At 39.5% G+C, this 23,239-nt stretch overlaps 1 protein-coding gene across 1 annotated transcript in view; it reads left to right on the top strand.

The window, feature by feature from the left end:
• Positions 1-253: 253 nt before the first annotated feature.
• APBB1IP (amyloid beta precursor protein binding family B member 1 interacting protein) overlaps positions 254-23,239 on the top strand; it is a gene marked incomplete at both ends in the record, with an annotated part of 46,617 nt that continues 23,631 nt past the window's right edge. The window contains 7 exons of the mRNA XM_080340408.1: positions 254-325; positions 2,271-2,358; positions 4,106-4,398; positions 7,709-7,786; positions 10,580-10,739; positions 14,112-14,233; positions 21,952-22,026. Coding sequence (XP_080196534.1) covers positions 254-325; positions 2,271-2,358; positions 4,106-4,398; positions 7,709-7,786; positions 10,580-10,739; positions 14,112-14,233; positions 21,952-22,026 — 888 coding nt within the window. The remainder of the gene's footprint in view (positions 326-2,270; positions 2,359-4,105; positions 4,399-7,708; positions 7,787-10,579; positions 10,740-14,111; positions 14,234-21,951; positions 22,027-23,239) is intronic.

A 23,239-nucleotide genomic window follows, 5' to 3' on the forward strand; every position in this document is an offset into this window, starting at 1 on the left:
GTAAATAATACAAGGACTTTGTTGGAACTCCTAATGAGTGTGGAGCCTAAGTATGTGTTCAGGCATATACAGGATTGAGATTCTGATCTGTTAGTAGTTATTTCTCAACTATGGATGGAGGGTTTTGCAAGTCATGAACAGTTGTTTTAAAGTCAATTGGGAATGCAATATAAAAGAATATTGTATGTCCTCTGGTTTTGACCATTGCTGGCTTTGAAAGGAACTTGTGATGATTCCCTGTCTTTTCTTTCAGATGGAGCAAACATGTGATGATATAGATGAAATGTTCAGCAATTTACTTGGGGAGATGGACATGCTGACCCAGGTAAATAATTCTGTTTTTCCATCAAAATTAGAAAAATAGCTATTATGTGTTAGAGAAAAGAGGCGACTTTTCTACATTTTTAATGTGCCTCCACTCCAAATAAATATAGATACATTATTTTGAAAAACCTTCAACTAAATTTCTCCTTGGTCTTTCCCACTATTTCTGTGTGCTTCATTTTAAACTTTTTTTTAGCATTTCATTTGTTTTCTCTTGAATTTCCCTTTGCATGTACTTTCAGTTTTTTTCTTGGCTTTTATGGCCATTGTAAGGTGTTAGTTGTTAGATTAGTAATGAAAGTATTTCCTTAAGCTCCAACAGTCTGTTTCATCAATACATTTTGTGCTCTCCCTGCTCTTTTTTTTACCTTGGGCACCATACAACTGTCTCATGTGTTTCATTTCTTCCTCTTCCGCTATTTATACCAAGTCTATTTTTATGAGAGTATTAACACAGGAACAGTGTTTAAAGTTATCACTGCTTGGGTTTCCAGTTCTGGCTAACTTCAGAAGAAATCAACATGTCCTGAGTGGGAAATAGGTGAAAAGAGCTGCCAAGAAAAACTTTTGCATTAATTTTCCTGGAAAGTGCCCATCAGTTTCAGGCAACTCTAAGAAATGTAAATGCCTCTGGTAAAAATTGAGTGAGCGTGACAGACATCTCACAGGGATGTATAAACATGGGCATAGCTTGTAGGAAATATGAAGTAATCCTTCCATTCTGTCCAGTGTTGGTAAGACCTCAACAGAGAAACTGTGTCCAGTGTGCGCACTGCATTTTAGGAGAAGGAGGGTCAACAGGAGACAATCCAGAGGAAAGCAGTGGGAATGATGAGATGGAAAAGAAACATGACCTATAAGAAAAGATTGCATGAGGTTGTTTCATCTAGGGGAGACAAATAACAGTCTTAAAATACGTAAAAGGCAGTGTCAGAGCAGAAAGAAGTACTTGATTCCTCATGTCTGTGGAATGGACAACAGGGAATGGTCTTTAGCTGCAGCAAAGGAAGTTTGGATGAGTGTCACAAGAAAGATTTGGTGGCAGGAATAGTGTTCTTGACAGTGAAGCAGTCAAACAAATTGCCAAAGTTGATGATGGAATTTATCTAGTAAGAAGCTTTTTAAATCAGGTCAGGTATACATTTTTCAGGTATGACCCAGGTATAACTGACCTCCCTTAGGACATGTGTATGGTCTGGGCAGACCCTTGAAATTCCTTCCAGTCTTGTCTTCAGTGCTTATTAGAGCTATCACCTTCCTCACTGTGGGAGAATTTATCTTTTTTATCTCCACTGTATGCACTTTTCCTAACTTGTGAAACACTGGTTCCCTGCCTGCTTCCTGAACAACAATCTACAAACTAGGAATTCTCTATTTAACTATGCAGATTTGCAGTTTACATTGCAAAGAGCAGCATGTTTTGTTGTTTGTTGTGTTTGGGTTTTTTTTTGCAAACACCACGAGAAAGCAACAGCTTGGTTACATATATATTAGTAAATAAAGAACCCCGGAGTAAGTGGCACTGCGTAGCTCAAATGTGTACACATACACAGTTAACTCTTTCAATACTCCCCTTCCTTAAAAACAACCTAAAAATCAGTCTGATTTTATCCACTGTTTCTGTAAGAAACAGCCCTGTGTTCTGTCCCCCACACCAGGCCTGGGTGTTACCTGATGAGAGTTGCAGTTGGCATGGGTCAACATTGTATTGAGAAGTGGGTAAACCATTAAACACTTGGCGTGACTGTGAGATGGTACTTGTACCCTTGTCCTGGTCCTATTTCATTTACCAGTCTAGGCGTAATCACAGAAACTAGTGTGTCATTCTGTTCCTGGAAGAATAATTTATTTTTATTAAACAAATTCAGATAATTGATTTACAAATATTAATGTCTGTAACAGTAATTATGTCATCAGATAAATTTCTTTTTCTTTTACCTTAACAGAGTTTAGGAGTGGAGACTGTACAACCTCCATCCCCCAAAGTGTCCAACAATGAATTTAGCTTTACAGTTGGTTTTAAAGATTTAAATGGTAAGTAGCTCAGTGGACTCTTTCATGCCTTTTATGCTTATTTAAAATACCTCACAGCAACAAATGAGAAAATTTTGATTAAAAAAAAAAATCAAACCTGAAAACAAAGTACAACAACAACAAACGTTTTGCTAGAGGGGAAGGTATATTTGTATGTCTCAATGTAGGAAACTTCAAATTCCAAACTCCAAATTTGTTTTGAAGGGACATTACCCAGTCTTATGTAGGAGTCAGACTTTTTAAATGTCTGAGTGTAGAGGTAAACAAAAGTGAGAAGTCCATCTAATTACTTCCTAAAATGTAACTTTTTAAATGTAAAGATTTAACTTAAAAGAAAACAAACTTCCTCAGTGTGAGGTCAGAACTGCATGAGCATTTTTGTCTGGTGGAAGGACCAGCTTCAGCTGCTTCCCCTTTACCTTGCTTATTCTCATTCTGGTTTGCACTTGCAGCTGCTTATTGAGGCTGTGTGACAAACCAAAGGAGCTAATTTATCTGCGTGTAAAAAAATAACCCTCCCTTTTAATTTTGTTTGTGTTTTGTTTTGTTTCTCTTTTTACTGAGGGCTGGTTGTTTGCATTTGTGTGAGTTAGTTTTAACCTATGCTTTTGTCCCAGAATCAGTTAACTATTAAGTTACCTAATGCCTCTACTGACAAAGTGGGTAGAGATATGTAAATAGAGGGGATCATAAGCCAACTTTCCCACCAAAAAGCTTATGACATTATCCTATTAGCATAACAGGTAAAGCAGAGTAAACTGAGACGGTCATGTCTAGTGACATGTTCACACTTTGGCTGATGAATGATCTATTATTTCTTGGACTAATTAGCATTTTTTAATATCTAGTTCAATGCTCTCCATCCCTTTCCAAAATCCTACTTAAAGCTTTCCCAATTTGTGACCTTTTTTTTAAAAAAAAATTAAATTCTTTAAAGAGATTTAAACCACTGAATCTGTTGGTTCTTAAAGAACTCTTCTATAAAGCTAAATCATCCTACAGGTTGTTATTCTACAGGATTTCTTGTGCCATTGCTAGTTCAAACAACCAAAGAAGAAATTGCATATGAAGTTCCAGTACAGGATTTTATCTTATACTCTGACAGAGTAGAACACAGAAAGCAATAGTAACAATATTTCTGCCTTGTTGGTGCTTTTGAAAAAGAGACTGTCTTGATTTGTTCTTTTGTGTAAAGGATCCTCAAAACCCCTGTATATTATATGAAGTATGTCACAGATGTTGATTACACAATTACTGATGTGCTACAAATGATACTATACAATTTCTTTTGTCTTTTTTTTCTTTTGTCTTTTCTCTAATTCTGCTTAGTGTTAATTTTAGAGTTGTAGAATAGTATTAATATATGAATATATTCTTGATCTAGGTCTCAGTTACATGTTTTGTTGTCTGCCATGCTAAAACTTGCTAAGCATTTATGTATGAACTTAAGTAAATAGCCTGGGAGCTAATGGAATTTCTTGCATCTGTATCACTAAACATGTACCCAGAAACCTTGCTGGATCAGGGCCAGGTTTTGTAACATCATAAAGGCCTGAGAGTTCCTTGTACTCTGACCTCTGACTATTCCTAAAACATGTTCGTTTTCTTGAACTCATTTAAAATGTTGTTTCCCATAACCCTTATATCTTACAGTAACTGTGCCTTTTGCCATTTTATCTCCACTGAACTGGAAATACAGTGTTTTGCGTTGCGCTCACCCTGACACATTTTGTGGTTTTCTTTCCAGAATCCCTAAGTACCCTAGAGGACAAAGACCTGGATGCTTTAATGGCTGATCTTGTAGCAGACATAAATGATGTTGAACAGAGAACTTTACAAGCCCAGAAAACTTCTTCTGGCAACCAGCAAATTGTGGTCACTCAGCCTTCAACAGGTTTGGATAGTGACGTTTATTCTAAATCGAGTCCCTATGTTACCATTACTGGACAATTTGGAGATGATTTGCCCCCTCCACCTCCAGAACCTGATTTAGACCTTCCTCCACCATCACCACCGCCTCCTCCTGAGCCCCTCACCCAGGTAAGCCTGCATGGAACCTTGTTCTACGTGTTCAGTAGTTCTTGTAATTTTGCAAGTGGTATTCAGCAAAAAGAAAGGTCTAATAGTATCTGTTTGAATATTCATATGCATAGTAACCATGATGGAGAGAAATTGTTTCCACTTAGGGAATGGAAGAATTTTAGGGAACATGGAAAGTGTTCTGTCAGACCATGTAGAACTATCTCAATGAGTTTTGCGTAAAACCATGGGTTATTCATTGCAATTTAAATATCCACAAAAACTGAATAGGAATCTCCTCAACACTACCGCTGCCTCTGTGTTCAGCATCATACAGCAAACATATTTAGTGAAAGGAACAAAAAATTTGGTAGGAAGAGGACCTTTCTGATTATACAATAAGTGATTCACTGTATAAAGCTTCATTTGCTGCATGGGACCTTTCAGTGCTGTTTGAAGAGTGAAAGTTGTAAACATGTGGGAGGAACTTTGCCTTTTTTCCATATCTCAAAGATAATAGTTAACTTCCTATCTTAAAGGAACATCAACATTTGCAAAACCTGCAGCTAGACAGCTTCAGAAGCTCAAGTATTTTATTTAACTAATATAAATGATAAAGAAGAGATGCTGTCAATGTGAATTTTATCCATTGTCCTACAAACATATCCCCATTTAGGCTTAAGATCCTTAAGGAAGTACCAAGCTTCTAAATAGTACAATTTGGAAGCTGAGAAGAACAGTCTGGAAGAGTAGCTAGTTAGGTGGGCTCAGACTGGCCAGACTGCCTGGCTAAAAGTGTAGTAATCAGTGGCTCAGTGGCTGGCAACAGGTGGAATCAAACTGGGGCTCATATTCCTTAACATTTTCATCTGTGACGTGAGTGATGACATAGAAAAAATCACCTGCAGATGTGCTGAAAATGCTTTTAATTAAGGGCACTGATGGACAAGATGAATGACAGCTTCAGTGCAGGGAGACCTTGAGAAATATGAGGACTGGGCCAGCAAAACCCTAAGGAAGCCAGCAATGTACAAGGTCCTGGATCTGCAGTTGGCACAACCCCATGTGTTTGTACAGTTTAAGAGGCAACAGACCGAGCAGCAGACCTGCTGCAAAGGAGCTGGCGGATGCCACATTGAATAACAACCATGAGTGCAAGGTCATCTCAAAATGGGAAACTGGATTGTATTGGGGGTAGAATAGCCAGCAGACTTCATCTTGGCACTGGTGGGGCCACACCTGGAGTACTGCACCCCATTCCGGATGTGGAGATACTGCAAGGTGTCCAGCAGAGAGCTACTAGGTTGGCCAGGAGCATGGAGTGGTCAGGGGCCAGTGAGGACAGGCAGATACTAAGGGAGCTGGGCTTGTTTAGTGTGAAAGAGGATGCTAGGCCATCTGATGATGGTCTAAAAATACCTAAATGGCAGCTACAAAGCTGGTGGAGCCAAATTCTTCCATGGTAGTATTAGGTTGTATAACAAGGGGAAACAGCTACATGTTGCAGCTTTGTTGCTTCCCACAGGGCATTAGGAAAACTTTTCCATTCCAGGCAGTGGTGTAGCACTGGAGCAGGTGACCCAGAGAGATCACAGCTTCTGTTTCTTTGGAGATTTTCCCAACTTTGCCAGGCAAAACATCATGGCTGACCTGATCTGGTGACAGTCCTGCTTTGGGCAGGGAGCCAGATTACAAATATCCAGACCTTTCTTCCAACAAATACTTTCATGGTTGCTGTGATCTAAAGCTTAACGAAATCAACAGTACTGCACAGTTCTTTCCCTTGGATCTTTTACTGTAATTCTCTCTTAGCTGGCATCCTGCATTACCCGAGGGTCAAACAAGATTTCTGAGTGAAAAGAGGATATGCCTGCTAAACACAAATGCATTTTTTAATGCAAAAACATAACTGGAAGTTACCTCTGTCTCCCTCAATTAAAGTGTTCCTCTGAGATAGTGGGTTAAATCTCTAGCAGTGTTTTCTGTCCTCTTTCCAAATACAAGGAGAGAGGAGCAAAGGATGGGAACAGGAGGCAGAGGCATTTTTAAGGAATCTGTTTGCAATAGTTGATTTCCTCATTAAGGCACTGGTTCTGCTTTCTCCCATAGCCCTTGCCTCTTTTTCTGATACAGATTGTATTCAAATACTAATTGCATACCTGTTGTGTGGCTTACTGTCCACAAAATTGCCTGTAGGGCTGTTACACAAGTCGCAGTGTGAATGATGAAGGTAATAATCGTTTAAAATTAATATGGAAAGAACCGATTTCAAATTAGTATTTACTGTCTTGTTTAGTATTTGCTTTGACATGACATTTCTTCTCAGTGGAATGAAATGCAGCTCTCAGTGGAATATCTTTTGTTTCATCAAAGTCCATGTTCCTGTTTCCCGGGATTCTTGATAAGTGCAACACTTCTTGTTGTCTGTAGTCAGATAAGACTAGTGTTAATTATTCCCAATCATCTGTGATACTAAAACTCTATTCTCTAACCTTTAAGTATGCCAAAATAAAAAAGTACAGTGTTTCTTTCAGGGAAACATAGAGCTGTTGCATTAATTTCCATTAACTGATATTTTTTTGAAATGTTCTTGAGCTAAATAAGGCTTCTACATTTCCTGTGACATTGTCTGGATGACTATTACGTGTTTCTGTTTGACAATCCAGAAAACATGGTGATGATACTCCAGGGGCAAAACAAATCTTTTAGTCTGTAAAGGTATTTCTCTAACAGTGCTAAAATTTTGCATCTGTTAACATATTTACTTTGCATCATTTCCTTTTCCTGCATTAAGACAGACGAAGGTTATGAAAATGTGAAGGCTCTCAGGTGAGAGCTCTGTCGCACAGATTTGTGCAGTGTGTGAACTCTGTTCAACACAGGTCGCATGGAGGTGAAGCCTGAGTTACACCTGCCTAAAATTCTCAGCAGAAATCCTGCCTGCACCACACTCGGCCGCTTTGGTGAAGGTGATTTTCCTGCTTCCTGCAGAGAGGTGTTTTGAGATGGGGAGGGCCATAGACAAACTGATTGCCTGGTATTTACACTGGAGAATTTGACAACAGCAAACATACTTGAAGCCATCTTGTTCAGGTTGCACACCTCACCTTGTATTTTTGACATCCTAAAGGATGCTACTATCCAGGGGAAGCAGTGATAGAACAAAAGACATTTAGTTTAGTGAGAGAGATGTCAGTCAGGAGAGAGACGCGTGATATTGATATAGCTGCTTTGTAAAAGAAGAGCCAGGCGACACTGAGATTTTTAGGAATCTTAACATAAATTGCTGACCTTACTCAAGAAGTGTACCAAATATCTTGTGTCTTTTCAGGAAGAACGAGAGGCACAGGCTAAAGCTGAGAAGATTAAACTTGCATTGGAGAAACTGAAGGAAGCCAAAGTTAAAAAGGTGAGCCTTAAAATAGTGAAATCCTACCATAGGAGATACCAGCTAAATATCTATTATCATTCTTCGCAATAATAAAGTTCTTACTAAAGTTGCTTGCCTTTTTCATATACTGTCTGTAACTTGAGACATCTAAAGATATTCTGTGGAGCTGTCTTGTCACGTGCCATGAAGAGAAGCCTCCAGGAGAATACTCCCTTTGAGGGACTTCTTTTTAAGAGGACTTTTTTTGCAATGTTGGGGCAAAGCTCAGTGTTCTGATGGATTGCTTTAAAGAAAGCGGAATGTACACAAAAATGTTGTTTACTTATGCTGTGCTGACTCCGTAGTATTAAACTTCTCTTCTGTAGTGGATGTGGATTTAGCTAATCCCAATTAAATTAATGAGGGTCTTCTTGCTAAATCCTTTCACAGCAGTGTACTAATATACAAGAGTAATAGGAATTATTTTAGACCAACAAATTAGAAAGCTTCCAGGCAGTGTCTGCTCAGTGCTGCATTGTGTCATGTCATTATGCGCACTCATCATAAGCCAGTGTTCTGGCCCAACTCAACAGAAGCTGCAGATGTTCAGTAACTCTGAAAAATGGATGTGAAAAAAACCCAGTCATGACCTTTCAGGCTTGCTCAAACAGGAGATGGGAAATGCTGGAGATCAGAACCTGCAGGGCTTCCAAGAAGAATCGAAGTTTCCAATAAATTTGCGAGTATTCAGACTTGAGATTGTTCCCATGGAACACTACATTTATGTACAAATGCTACTTGTGAGAGAATGCGTCAGAAGGATTTCGCCCAAGTTGTCTTTGGAAAGCTCTATAACTAAACTTACGACTGCTCACTGGTCACCCTCTTTTTCTTGCAATGTTAGCAATTCTTCTTTGGGAGGAAACATTTACTTTGAAGACTTTTTTCACTTTCTTTTTTCCACCCTGAATGTTTGGAACCTTAGGGCAGTAGTAAGGTGTAATCTTCTTGTGGCTGTGTCACTATAATGAAATTACTATGTCACTCTTGAATTCTAAATTGACTAAATAATTGTCAAGAATACTAGTCTTCTCTCTTTTATGGAAATCAGAGGGCAGAAGCCAGGGAGCATGGTGAAAAGCAAGCTCACAGCCCTGGACTTCAGGGGAGCATTCTTGAAAGATATGCTTGGAAGGGTCCCATGGGATAAGGCCCTGGAGGGAAGAGGGGCCCCAGAAAGCTGATATTCAAGGAGTACCTCCTTCAAACTCAAGAAAGTTCTATTCCAATGAATGAAGGTCCGTGAAGATAAGTAAGGAACTGGAGCATCTCTCCTGTGAGGAAAGGCTGAGACAGCTGGGACTGCATAGTTTAGAGAAGACTCTGGGGGGATCTTGTCAATTTATAGAAATACATGAAAGGGCAGTGCAAAGAGCATGGAGTCAGGCTTTATTCAGTGGTGCCCAGTGACAGGACCAGAGGCCATGGGCACAAACTGAAACACAGGAGGTTCCCTCTGAACATCAGGAAACACTTTTTCACTGTGAGGGTGACTGAGCACTGGCACAGGTTGCCCAGGGATATTGTGGAGTCTCCCTCCTTGGAGATACTCAGAAGTCATCTGGACAAGGTCCTGGACAATGGGCTCTGGGTGGTCCTGCTTGAGCAAGGGGTTGAACCAGGTGGTCTCCAGAGGCACCTTCCAATCTCAAACATTCTATGATTCTGTGAGGATGGAAGCTGCATCCATGTTTCTGAGCAGTCCACTATAACCAGACAAAAATACCCTTTTTTTCCGCAGACACATTGTAGATTATGCATGTACAACATTTCTTTTTCTCTGTAATCTGCACTATGGCTCAGTTGCTTATTTCAGAGGGGAAGATACTTACAAGGGTTGAAATCAAAGCAAGTTCATGTTTTTTGTTACATTTGCTTTTACTTTTCAGAGATAGTGTAGATTTTATCTTGGGAATCATCACTCTGCTTCCATGTCAACTTCAACAGCGATTGTCTTTATTGGGCCAAAGCTGCTTATGCACGTTTTAAAATAAGGGGCTATTTAAACAAGACTCTATGGAGAAGTCCTCCCAGCTCATCAGTTTAGTTCCAGTTTCGATGTACAGATCCTGTAGACAATTTTTCTTCTGTTTTCAGTACTAACGGAGTATTTTTAAATACTTTCCTTATAAAGTATTTGCAGTTCTTTATCACATTTTACGTACTTCAGCATTTTCTTGCATTATTTCTCTCTGAAAAAGTGCACAGTTTCTCATTTAAGAAGTACTTTGCAATATGAAGAAATAATGAGTATCTCAGTTTAATTAGGTCAATTTAAGTAACTCATCTGTTTGCTTATTGATGGGTGTTGGACTACAGCCTTTGTACAATCTGATTTCAGGTTAGTCTATTGCCATGGCAAGATTCCTGTATTTTCTCATTTAAAAATAAACCTCCCATATTTTCAGCTGGCATTAAGGACACTGTCCTTTTGTACTTGGTTTCCCTATCAAGTATTTTCCTTAATTGAACATCTAATAGATTTAGAGAAGAGATTAACTTCTGTTTTTTCTCCATAGCAATTTCACCTTTTCTGAAGTCATGCACAGAACAAGGTTCAATTTCCTTTTTTCAAGAAAAGGTCTTTATTTTGGTGGCAATATAATGTGAAAGCTTCCAAGCTGTTTCATTCCCTCAGCTCACTGTGGGACAGAGTGCCTTTGAATCAGTAATAACCTTCAGCCTTAATTTTTCTTATCTGTGTTAGCAGATTCAGACTAGCCTTTCACTTGCTTCTGAAATTAACTGACTCTGCTGTGACTCTGTACTCAGCTTGTTGTCAAGGTGCACATGTACGATAACAGCACGAAGTCACTGATGGTGGATGAGCGTCAGGTGACACGGGATGTTTTAGACAATCTCTTTGAGAAAACCCATTGCGACTGCAACGTGAACTGGTGTCTGTATGAAATGTACCCAGAGCTGCAAATTGGTAAGTGGCATGAAAGAGCATATAGCACATAGATATAGTGCGTCCTATGCTATTGGTAATCTTGAAAAGATAATTAGAAACATTTATTTTGCCCACGTGTCCACTGGTCCATATGTCCAACACGGCAGTCCCTAAGCTGAGGAATGCTGAAGGAATGTACTTGGGCTGCTCTTTCTGTAGAACTGAGTATTCCATTTATCTGTGCTGTCAGCTGCGGAAGGCTCCTTGCCCACCACCATTTCCATTATTCTGTTTTACACAAAGTGAAGGAGCTGTGTGAATGTCACTATTTGTCAAGGCACTGACAGACCCAGACACACCAGTACCCAACTCTGCTCTTCGAATAGAGGGTGCAGTGCTGAAGTACTGTCAGCAGGTTGTTACATACTGACCAAACAAATATTGTAATTAAACAGGACTGTCTGAGAAGTGTTTCAGTCATTCCTGATGCTTGTCACATGTGATAGTCATTTTCTAAAGTATAGTTGTGAAAAGGATATTGCTCTCTGACAGGGCTGCAGCTCTGCTGGTGGTACCTGATGATTTAGGACGAAACCAACCTGGCTTCCAGGTCCCTAGAAAAAAGCTGTGCTAAACTTACATATTGTTTGGTGCAACTTCATGAGTTCTGTTTCAAAAAAGGCTTTAAAGCATGATTAAGAATTGAGGGTTCTCTAATTGTGAGTTGTTTCAGAATCTTCTTGCTGTCCAGACTGCAAAAATATTCACATCAAAAAGAAAAGGAAAATTGCCATAACTTTCTTCCAGAGTCACATTTGACCTAGAGAAACAGGAAATTGTCAAACAGCCTTCAGAATTTGCAGTTTAGAGACTCCCAGCATAGATGTAAAAGTGCATAAAGGAAGTTAAAGATCAATATTGCACTTTAAAAGAGCCCCAGGAATAATAATCCTGCTACACTAAAGCCAAGACATGTAAAAATAGCTGGAAAAAGCCTGACTGCTCATGAGCAAGGAGATACTCATCTGCTTGTAAGAATGGCAGAGATGTTAACTGCTGGTCTGTTCTTCCTACTTCATTAAGATGATACACGAAGCAAGGTTACTGCGTGCTTTTGTACCTGCTTATTTTAGCTAAGGAAAAACTTGAAATGTCATTAGACCCTAGAAATGTCACAAGTGTCATTTGAATAATTTTAGTTTTTTCTTGTCTTGGAAAGTTGCTCCCTCTGGTCCAGTGTGACTTGGACAAACATTTCAGAGTGTTAGGATAGCAGCATATGAACAAATGGTTTTCTGGATCTCCATAATCATTAAAAATAATGTAGTTGTGTTTCCTTATAGTCTGAATAGACATTTTTAATTCTCTATCACACAATTAAAACTGAAGACATCAGGGAGATTGTATGCTACAAACATTGGGGTTAATGGTTAGGCCTTTTTTTGTAAATAAAAATTACTTGTGTTACTTTAGCCCAAACTAATGCCACTTGCTTTGGGTTAGGGTATCGGTGTGGTAAGGAATTGCTCTCATAATGAATAAAAACTATTTTAAAAGCCAGGACAGAAGAGGAGTGGGAAATGAGATAAATCAGTATTAGGTTCAGGAAAAAAAGTCTATATACTGATGCAGAGGTCTGTCACACGGTCCAAATCTGCCGGGAATGGAGCCTTTTTGTTTGCAGAAGGGAATTTTGATATGCCTGGAATGGTACATATTCTTTCTTCTGCTTCCAGTGCACAGCAACATGCAGTTAATTTTGTTCAAAATCAAAACAATATGAACTATTCTTTATTCTTGTCAGTATACTTCTTGGCAGTTCCAGATATCTCTATTACTATCTATTACTATATGCTTAGAAGACAGGCTTTCTACCTGCTTTCCATGTTAGTATTCAAGAGAATAAAGTTAATTTACTTTTAGAAGTAAATCTGAGTAGCAAATATTTCAGGCTGAACTGAAAGTCCAAGCCAGTTTTTTTATCAGAAGATCCTTGACAGAGCATCTTGTGTATACTGTTAATTTGAAAGACAATCATTACAAGTGAAATAAACTACAGTTTTAGATTAATTGCATGTTAAATATCACAAATAATCTCAGTAGTAAGATGGTGATATAACACTGGTTTGTACATGCCAGCATGTATTTTGCAGTATTGGCTTATAATAGGCATTGAAATTTGACCTTTTTTTTTTGGTAACAATAATTATAAAAAGACTTTCCTGAAGATGGTAAGATCATACCTTTTATACAAGAAAAGCCTCGTACTGGAAATGAACAAACAAATGTGTATGTGGCAAAAATGAGGGTTAAATAGCTAGTGTTACAACCTGACAATTCTTTTAGAGCTGTGCTGGACTATAAGATACTGTTTACCCTTCAAATCATTACTTGGATTTTATACAGTGCCTTGCAGAAGTATCAGTTGCTAAGTGAAAAACATTACGTTGCTTGTGTTGTTAAAAGTTACTGCGTACTGAAGATTGGAGCTGGGTGAATTCCCTACCCAATACTGAATTTGTAGAAAAATGCAGTTTGGGTCCTTCCAAAATTGCCTGTCAAATTATGCTCAATTCCTTTTCCTTCCAAAGCGGGTTTATGTGAGTGTTCAGCTACTTTATACAAGTGAAACCGCAGAAGAAGAGATCAGGCTTGCCTAACCTCAGCGTACCCTGTGGCTTTGCTGGGTGGAGGATCTGGGTTCAGAGCAGCTCAGGAAGGGAGAGAAGTGACACTGGGTCTCCCACATCTCTGGTGAGATTTTTAACTACAGAGATGCTGGGTGAAACAGTATATCTTCACATCAGTTCTGTCTTCCTATTTCCTGTGTTTTGCTATTTCTGTTTTTAAATACAGTTGTTTGAAACAAAACATTTTTCTTTTCAGTTCATAGAATTCTTCCTGCTGACAAAAAGCAATTTTTCATTTGTTCCAATAAGCAAAAAGGCAAGGGAGGAAGTTTGTACTGTGGTTTTTCTTTTTCAATTCAGTAGCCAAAGTGAATATATACCACCTTCCCCCCCCCCCCCCCCCCCCCAATCATACTGAAAACCTTAAAAAAACCCCAAAATTAAACAAAAGCAGAAAGCCGTTGAGAGACATGGGTGTAACCATCTACTCCTAGGGGGTCACTGTTTCCATCCTTTGCAGACTTTGGGCAACAGCACAGAGATGCAGGAGGAATCCAGGACCATGCCAGAGCCACATAAGGCATCCTCTGTAGGTGATTTGCGCTTCCACATGACACTATTTTCGTGTGGTTTTGCTCCCTTCTGTGCAGTGGAAAAGCATGCTGGGCTTTCCAATTCTGAGCAAACATCAGATAATGATTTTATTCTTACACAAGAATTTCTGCAGCCTCAGGAGAGGGGAGAGTTTGAGTGTCTTACATTACCTTTTCTGTCTCTCCAGAGAGGTTTTTTGAAGACCATGAAAATGTTGTTGAAGTGTTATCAGACTGGACTCGTGACACTGAGAATAAGATACTGTTTTTGGAAAAAAGTGAAAAATATGCTTTGTTTAAAAATCCCCAGGTAAGCTAACATGGTATTTGGATCAGAGTCTAAAATTATGTCATTTAGTCTGTATGCTGCCTGTTGCATTATTAATTTGCTTTCAGATGTGTCAGATCATAATTAAAGAAAGCAAAATTGCAACAAAAGAAAAACAGAATGTTGAATGTGAGGATTTTAAAATTAGTGCTTTCTGTTCTTTTCTGATACTATTTTAAAGTCCCATCTGCAAAGGTAAAAAATGAAGCATGTAATTCTCCACGGGTACAAGCCGTTGCCTTAGGCACAGCTCTCAGCACTGGGGTGAGATGGCACAGCGGTAAGAACCTGGCCTTTGTCATTACTGCAGTTTCTCCAGTACTTCTACTGATGAAAATCAACATTTCCTTGAAGGTCTAGTTTTTGCCAGTTGTATGTGAAACTTGGTAAAGAGTGTGCTGAGTATTACAGAGAGTTTATCTGGATTCATTTAGACTGCAGAGAAGAATTAGGTGAACAGTAACTCATGCACACTAACTTTGTAAAAAGAGGGTCTGCGTGCTGAATTGCGTCAAATTATTCAGGCTGGATGTATACAGAAATGATTTATTTCTCGTGATATGTGGTCAAAACTGTATCCTAGCACGTACATTTGATGGATTCTGGGGTACTAGAGTTTTTCCTCTTACCAGGGGTCTGTTAGCTTACTGAGCACCTGGTTTATTCCTTAGGGCAGCAAGAGAAAAATGAGCAATTCAGCATTGCTGAAAAAATGAGTCAAATATATAACTTGGCAGCCAGTCTTGCCAAGCTGCTCATTAGGAACTTCTTTTTCTTGTTTTTAGAATGAGCCAGTGTTTCAAATAAAACCTGCAAAGAGGAAGTTTCCTTCGTTGATATAAAAAGTATCCACAGTCAGGGAAAGAAAACTTACCCTGCAGTGTACATGGATTGATGTTGATTTTTAATATGAAACAGCAAAGCCAAATTTGGAAGTAAAACGTGCATGATGGCTCCAGATGTCATAGTTTGTAATGCACATAAACATACCCAGCAGCAGAGGTTCGACTGTACATTTGATTTGGACACTAGCGGTGTTATTTGGGTGAGTGGCTTTGGGCAAGGCTGGGAACCTTCGGCAGGAAGTAAAACTTTGATGAAGATTCTGGACATTTTGAGTGCAGTGAACTCTAGAACATGACCTAAACCAAACCCAGAATTAGAGAGTAGCTCTGTCCTCTCATCTCAGGACATGCTGAGCTTGATCTGGGTATGTCTGCGGTCCCTGAGCTTCAGCCTTTTTGTGATAAGCTCTAAAATGAACAGCCTAAGGAAACTGGATCAGTTGTGGCTATCACATTATTGAAATATTTTGCCAGTAATAAAGTGTAACCATCTGTCGGGCTGAGTAAATTCAAACATTGTGAGACAGGCAGAATAGTACAGTCATATTGGCAGTTTGTCTTTTTGGCAGAAAATAACCAGTATTGTACAGAGAAAGCTCACACTAGATAACAAAACACGGTAAAATACATTATCTGGGGTGAGTCCCTGAAAAGGTAAACTGAGCAGAAATGCTGAGTTGGTGGGGGGCAGGGTGTGTGATTACCTAACTAACTACTTACGGAAATCATGGTGTAACCCATAGGAAACTGAAATCCTGTGCTCTCATGCTGTATTCTCAGTATATTTGGCCTCCTCCTAACTCAGTCAAAGTTGCTTTGTAAACTCATTTTGTGAGAAAAGAAATTGCAGAATGTTTGTTTTGACATGGTCAGTAACGCAGCAGCAGTTCCTTGTTCTTATTTAGTGCTCATTCTGCCAGGGGCTGACTGTGGAGATTTCACAGTTTTGTGATTTGCAGGTATTTTTCTGGAAAAAAGGAGGCAAATTCAAAAGGTGGCCAGGTGCCTACAACTTATTGTTAGACAAATTAGTGACATTATCTTTTCATTACAATGATTTGACACAATTATGTGCTTTTAAAAAATAATTATGAAGATATCCATATGCATTGCTAAAACAAGTAGACTTCTGGAGAAGATCTGTGACCTTTGCCAGTATTCATTGTTCCTTTCTGTGAACTAGTTATATACCTGGTATAGACTAAACAACAATAAATTAAACATGTTTCATTTTCTAAGGAGGAACTGACATTTCAAGATGCAGGATTTCTGCTCCATGCACTAGCAACATGCTGCTCAGCTAATGCCAGTGACTTTCTTTGAAGACTGTCATTCTTGTCGTGTAGTCCTCTAATATTTTTCTGCAGCTTTGTTTCTGAAACCAATTTTTTAAAGTATTTGGAACACATTTTGGAAAAAGCATTTGCAAAATCCTCAGGTCTCCCTCTCTTCACAAAGACAGGTACACTTTTGCCCTTTCTTCACCGTGATATAATTTACCCTGCAGGGAACTCACAGTAAAAGAAAATTCCATGAATGACATCAGTGACTCATCTGCAGAGATGGAGCATCACAAGTTTATGACTAAAGAGTGAAACAAAAATACATACTGGTACATGTGCAAGTAAAGAAAACCTTTAAAACACAGGAAAGGTATTGCTTTGTCATGCAGCTGAGTGATATTGTGCTTGACTCTTGAAAGGGAAGTTTGTTGGGTCTCAACAACTCTTTTCAAAAAGCTCAAAGAATAATTCTCAGCTGAAAAGACTTAAAAAGAAAGAACAACAACAACAACAACAAAAAAGTAAGAAATGCTTTTGCTTCATTTAAACAAGGTTATTTGGCCACCTTTATAAATCAAGATTTTTCTTTTGTCTCCACTGTTACCCAGTGAAGGAGTCATATAAGGGTGGCAGGGAACCTGAATATTGAGTGCGCTGGCAAATGTGAAAAGAAATGGAAGTGAGAAAAGGGAAGTGGTTTTCACTGTACTCCCACTGTTTAGTAATCTTAATTTATTTCTCTATTGGTGTATCTTAGACCATGGTACAGTTTGGGGTTGAAGATACTACTTATATAATATTTTTCTTTTTCTGCATTGGGACTATAATGCAGAAACAGTCTTCACACTGTTGAACCATTTTGCACGTGACTTATAATCAGCCTATGAAGTGCTTTGCTGTTAACTGCATCCTAGCTTGTGTACATCTTTCATTTGTTCCATGTTCCCTCCTCTTTGATGATGAAGACTGTCATCCTCAGGGCATGAAAAATCAGATATAGTGGGTTCTTCAAACATTATAAAATCAAGTAAACAGAGTTGAAAATCGTTTTTTAAGGCTTCAGAAGAGCTTTGCCTTTAGCTTCAATTATTTATTTACGTTTGTCATCTTCAGAGAAATTACAGGTATCTTCTAATATTTTTAATGTGCATTTTTTAGGGGGCACATCATGATATAGGTTGCAGATATTACTGTGTTCTTTATTTTTTCTGCATAAACCATGGTGCACTCAGGACACAGTTGCAATGGGCTGACATGGGACGTGAGCCAGCCAGTTCTTGCCTCATTGCGGGTGCATTTTGGATGAGCGTAAACAGGCAGCTCATTGCACAGAGAAGACAGTCGTGAGTAGAGAGCAGCTGCCTTGTTTGCTGCACTGTCTGAACTGTGCTGTTGCAGACCTTCCACATCTTCTGGAAAAACAGTTTCAATAGCTTGAAAGCAAAAATACAGCCTAAGCAGAAAGGGAGGCAGAGGGATGATACCACCTTGAACACCTGTTTTTTTTTGCTATGTACTGTCAAGGAGCTGCTGCATTCCAGCTTGGGTGGGGCTGTGTATTAAAAAAGATGAAAGGTACGAGAGAGGTGCTTTTTCATTTAGGAAATTCTTTTTTATGATTATAGAGACATGGAAGACTGATCAGAGAGTTTGGCAGTGCAGTGGTTAAAGCTACTGTTTCCACCATGATCCAAGTTTGGTTTGCTTACATGCTACCAGAGATGTTCTTTGAAACTATGGAAAACACCTTCTGTCTTTTACTGTTTGAGGGTTATACAGTGGAGAAGGATATAGCCTTAATTTTCAACACAAAAGGAGATGGCTGTATCTCTAAGTGGAAGGGTTGTATGCATAGAGTAGTGCTACTTGACAGTACAAACCACAAAATTAACTTAAGCTGGTTATAAAATCTTTACAGGTTTCCTTTTGTGCATATGGAATTCCCTGCTAATGCAAAGCTGCAGATGGGTTATCAGCTAATTTTCCTAAAGTCCTGCAAAGCACAGGGGGAAATGCTGGCATAGTGTCTCTTAAAGATGTCATACCTACCTAGCATTACATGTCAAAACTGCCACCGTAGATCTGCATTAGCCTGAGTCACGCAGAATGACATGGGAGAGCAACTGGCTTTGTGTCAGTCTCAGCTTGTCTGAGGTGTGTAGGCACAGGGAATAAAGCAGGAAAAACACTCGACTGCTCATTTCTGCAGCAAATAACCCAAACAGTGCGACCAAAGCAAACCCAATGACAAAATGTGCCAGCATGTTTTGTTTTGTTTGTTCAAATAACCCTTTATATTTGCTTTCTTATGTTATCAGCCCCAGGGGATGAATCCATCCTGTTAAGTAAGCTCAGCTCTCTATCAAGAGAAAGACATTGTCTTGTGAATGTAACAAACAGTTAATTCTCCAAATTTGTACATGTATGCAGAGATCTGCCCTGTAACCACATCTTGTCCCATTAATGGCCTGACATCTGAAACCAAACATGCGTTTCCCAGTGGTGTCCTCAGACAGGAAGGAGCTTGCTTTTTATCATGACCTTTGACTACTGGACTTGGAATGACCTCTGGTGGACACATGTGGATTGCCTCCTGTAGGATGAATGCCTCTGATCAAAAATAGGAGACCACACAATGATAAAATGAGTACAGCGTACAGTCTGCTCCCCAGGTTTTTAGCCACTGACAAATAATAAGGACCATGTACTTCCAGATTGCATGGCAGAGACATAAAGGAGGTAATCAGTAATAAAATGTGTGTTGACAGGTGAAAGATGACAGTGTACATCCGTGTAACATTGGCTTGAGTGACAGAGTCCTGTTTCCCTAATGAAAAAGCTGCATTTTTGGAGATCCAGCATGGATATCATTACCACCTTTCTCACTTTACCATTGATTATGTCAGTACAGGATGGTCTGTGTTTCTGCTAAATAAATGCCAGATGCCTGAATGGGAATCAGTTGTAATCAGAGGAGCTTTGTTTTCTTATTATCAGTGTGCTGAAGGCTGACTGAGCCAGATGAATGCTCTCCCCACTGGTAGAAAAGCTGATGAGCCAAGCCTTGTTGAGACAGTGATAAGGTGTACTTGCCTTGAGTGAGAAATCTTCGTTTATTTTAGGGGTTATACTATGTATTTATAAAGATCTATAGAAGAAGGGGCTTACAGCTTGCTTGTCCCTCTCCTTTCCAAACTATCCCAGAGACTGAAGGCCCAGCCCAGCCCAACAGTGCCCTCTGAGGTTTCTCTTCATACCTTCATCAATGCAATAGTGGGTATGCCAACATCAAGCCAGCAGTGCTGTGATAGTTCTCCCTGTCAAGAGGAGCTGTTGCACATGGACAGGGAACTTGGCTGCAGCTGTTCAGAACAGTGGGATGTGTGGAGCATTGTCACTCAGACCTACAGTGAGAACACATTTCCAAGCAGGTTTTGTTTTGAGCTAGTTTGGCTTTTTCCTGCTATGAATACTATCTTCAGATGGTGCCATGGGGCTGTGGTCGTTAGTGTTTGCTTACCTTCATCCAGGGACTAAAAATGTGCCCAGGGACTGCCTGGGCCTGGGCCAGCTGGAGCTGGCTATGTCCTGCTGCATATCCTAGAGAAGAACACTGCTGTGTTTTCTAGCATAACTGTCTGAAGTATTCAATGTTCAAGTTTTCTGGTGTTCATACCACAGATGTGGCATCAGCACTGGCCAAATTGCAGGTGGCTTTGTGTCTGTTGTCCCCTCTCTGACTCAATGTGAGCTTTTAAGAAAGCAGTTTTTAAAGAACTGTTTTCAAGATCATCCACACCTCTTCCCCTTCCTCTCCTGGTGCCCATCCAAAAACTGTCTGCTATGAGGCTTGTGTTCTGGCAGACAGCTGTTCACAGCGTGGCTTGAAAAAGATGATGTGGTTGTGTGGAAGAGCAGGCTTTGACTTCAGATAAACCTCCTTGCTGTAAACAAGGTATGCTGGCAGGGCAGATTTGCTGCTTGTTTCTTTCTTACACCATAGCAACAGCATGTTTCTTCATTTACACAGTTCTCATTGTCTTTTGGTAATGTTTGTGTTCGTGTTGCAGTTTAGCCCTTGTGCAGTTCTAGGCATGTAAATATGTTGCCACATTCTCATAGTCCTGAGACATGAAAAATTGAGAGAGAATGAAAGTCAGATGAACTTAGTTTTCTTCCTACAGAACTGCTGAAGAATTACAGAATTAGAAGTAATTTTTAAGTGGATAGCTTTCAAAATTTGTCAGGTTTCTACAATTTTGTCTATTTCCTAGACAATGGTGTGTGTTCGTTTTATGCCCTTTGTTCTTCTGCAGACTTAGCTTTTCAACTAATTCAGGGGAAATCAGTAAGACTGTCTCATGTATCAGGTATTTTCCAAACCCAAGCTCCTCTTCAACATGTACTTTTGTTTAGAAGATGATAACACACAAGAACTTTGGGTGTGTTGCGTTCTGGCCTCATGACCATGAATTCAAACACTACTAGATGCGTGGTCCACCGTGGTCCAGCTCCTTGATCTGGCTGCTTCCTTCACACCCAGCTGTCTCACCATCCACAGCAGCTGGGCTCTGCTCCCCGGCCGTGCCTGCTGCACGCTCTGGCCACTGCACATGCTGTGCTACACGAGTCCTAGCATGCTCCAGAGCTGCTATCCCACTGCCTGAATTTGCACATGTGTCCAAGTGCTGTCTTTTTGTCTGTCTGTACAATGCTAATGGATGCAAAATTGTTTTTGCTGTTTAATAGTGGATGAATTTATTTTGACCGGTGACTGTGTGCATGAGGTGCTGTGCTGCCTTGTTTGCAGGGGCAGCCCAGCACTGGATCCTCTGAGGGCGGCTGCAGCTTCTCAGCCCTCTGTCACAGACTCAGAGGGCCATTTCAAAATGTAGGCTTTTGTCTCAGTAGGCTGGAGCACATGTGCCAAGACCTCATGGTGATCATTTCTTCTGATTTCTTCTAGATTTTTGAATACCTTGTTCATTGCATAAAAATACTTTGCAAAGCATGAGCATGGGCTTAAAAGTAGAAAGTAGTAACTTTGCATTAATGGCTTTGGCATATAAGCACTTTTAATAAAAGCTAAGAGCTGAGTTATATTCAGAGTGCTAGATATGAAGCGTGCAAGTTACCAGATTGGGTTGCTAGGAAAAATGCTTTCTAGCCTTTTGATACTGCATTATATTCATCATACATCAGCATGCAATAAAATATTATGTTCTCTACTGCCTGCAATAGTGTAGGAAGTGGTGAAAATTTGAATGATAAAATCAAATCCATTGATCCAGAAAAACAGCCAAAAACATAAACCAGTGTTTTTAAAATTTTGAGAGGCTGTATATACATAGGCAAAAGTAATTTTGTATCGCTTTCAAATTATATTCAAAATAAAGAATTAAAACTTACAAGAAGGAAGCTGTGAGAGTCCATAAGCATCTGCCTCTTGCATCTGCTGGCTTGAGTACTCTATATTGAAAGACTGAGTAACTATTGAATGGGCTCGTAGTGATCTAGTTACTTGTATTGCTTTCTCCATAATGAACATTAACTTCTTTTGTGTCTTAATCAGAATTTCTACCTGGCAAACAAAGGGAAGAATGACAGCAAAGAAATGAATGATAAAATCAAAGAGGCTTTACTGGAGGTAAGCCAACTTTCTAGGTTGATGATGCAAATGTCACCAGAACTCTGCCACTATCTGCATCTCCTCTGTAACAACAGGGTTTAGTTCTTTGTGGGCAAATGTGTAACAACAGGAAGTTCTGTGATGGTTGGTGTCTTTGTTTCTGTGGTTTAATATGTGGATTTTCCTCTGCATCTGCTGCTCACCATTAAAAATGCAGATTGTATCCCCTATCAGAGAAATTAAATCATGGAGAATTATTTTGTTGTTACAGACCCCAATGCCATGAAATGTTTTTACCTAGTGTTTCTATGAGGGAGTGATGCCATGATAACACTAAAGGCAGTGTCATACAAATATGAATGAAAGAAACAGTTGTGCCACACCCTTAGGCCAACCCTTCTAACTTCATGTTGCTAGAAGGGTTGATCAGTAGCAAACAAACCACCTTTTGGCTTAGAAGTAGATTTACTTCTCACTACCTCAAATTATTAGCTGTACTACAAGAGAAAATGAACCTTTGCACTTTTCTGTAAAGTCTGCTTAGCCTCTTGCCTTTTCTGCTGAAGTTTTGCTTCAGTTGTATGTTCAAGAGAGAAAAATCCAGAGCTATATGAAAGAGAAGGTTATCACAGTTCCGTTGGCAAGCATTTTGACTTGGTGAAAGTTCACAAAGGAAATGCTCCTTCTCAGGTGACTGAGGATTCCCATTTCAAAATCAGTGATCTCATGAACGTACCAGATGTCAACGAGCAGAAGTCCTGGTAAATTCTAAATGATAACATTGAGATGTGTGTTGGCATTAAAAATTACCCAACAGTAGGTTCTTCAAGCAAACTATGAAGTATAATAATTTGTTTAAACAGTGTTGTAAATGCTAGCGTGTATTTCAAAGTGAAAGCAGAGATTGAGGGGGATTTTTTTCTGTAGCTGTTTTTAGAACTCTAAGCAGTCTCTAGAGATTTTCTCTACATAAGTGTTTCTCTGTAGAACCTATACATACAGCGATAGAGGAAAACCAGCAGCAGCAGTACCAATCATTCTGTTTTACTTATTTTTCTGAGCACATCTATGAGCAGTTAAAACCTTTTGTAGGTTTTTGCTTGACCTTTTAGAGGATGGAGATTTTGCAAGCCGCCTTTTCCAGTGTGAGCACCCAACTTGCACAGTTGAGTTACCACATTAGCTTGGAAAAGTTTCCTTTGCCTGTCTAAGGTGTTCATCTCCCTGGTAA

This window comes from Nesoenas mayeri, assembly GCF_963082525.1.
Source record: "Nesoenas mayeri genome assembly, chromosome: 2".
Taxonomy (NCBI): Eukaryota; Metazoa; Chordata; class Aves; order Columbiformes; family Columbidae; genus Nesoenas; species Nesoenas mayeri.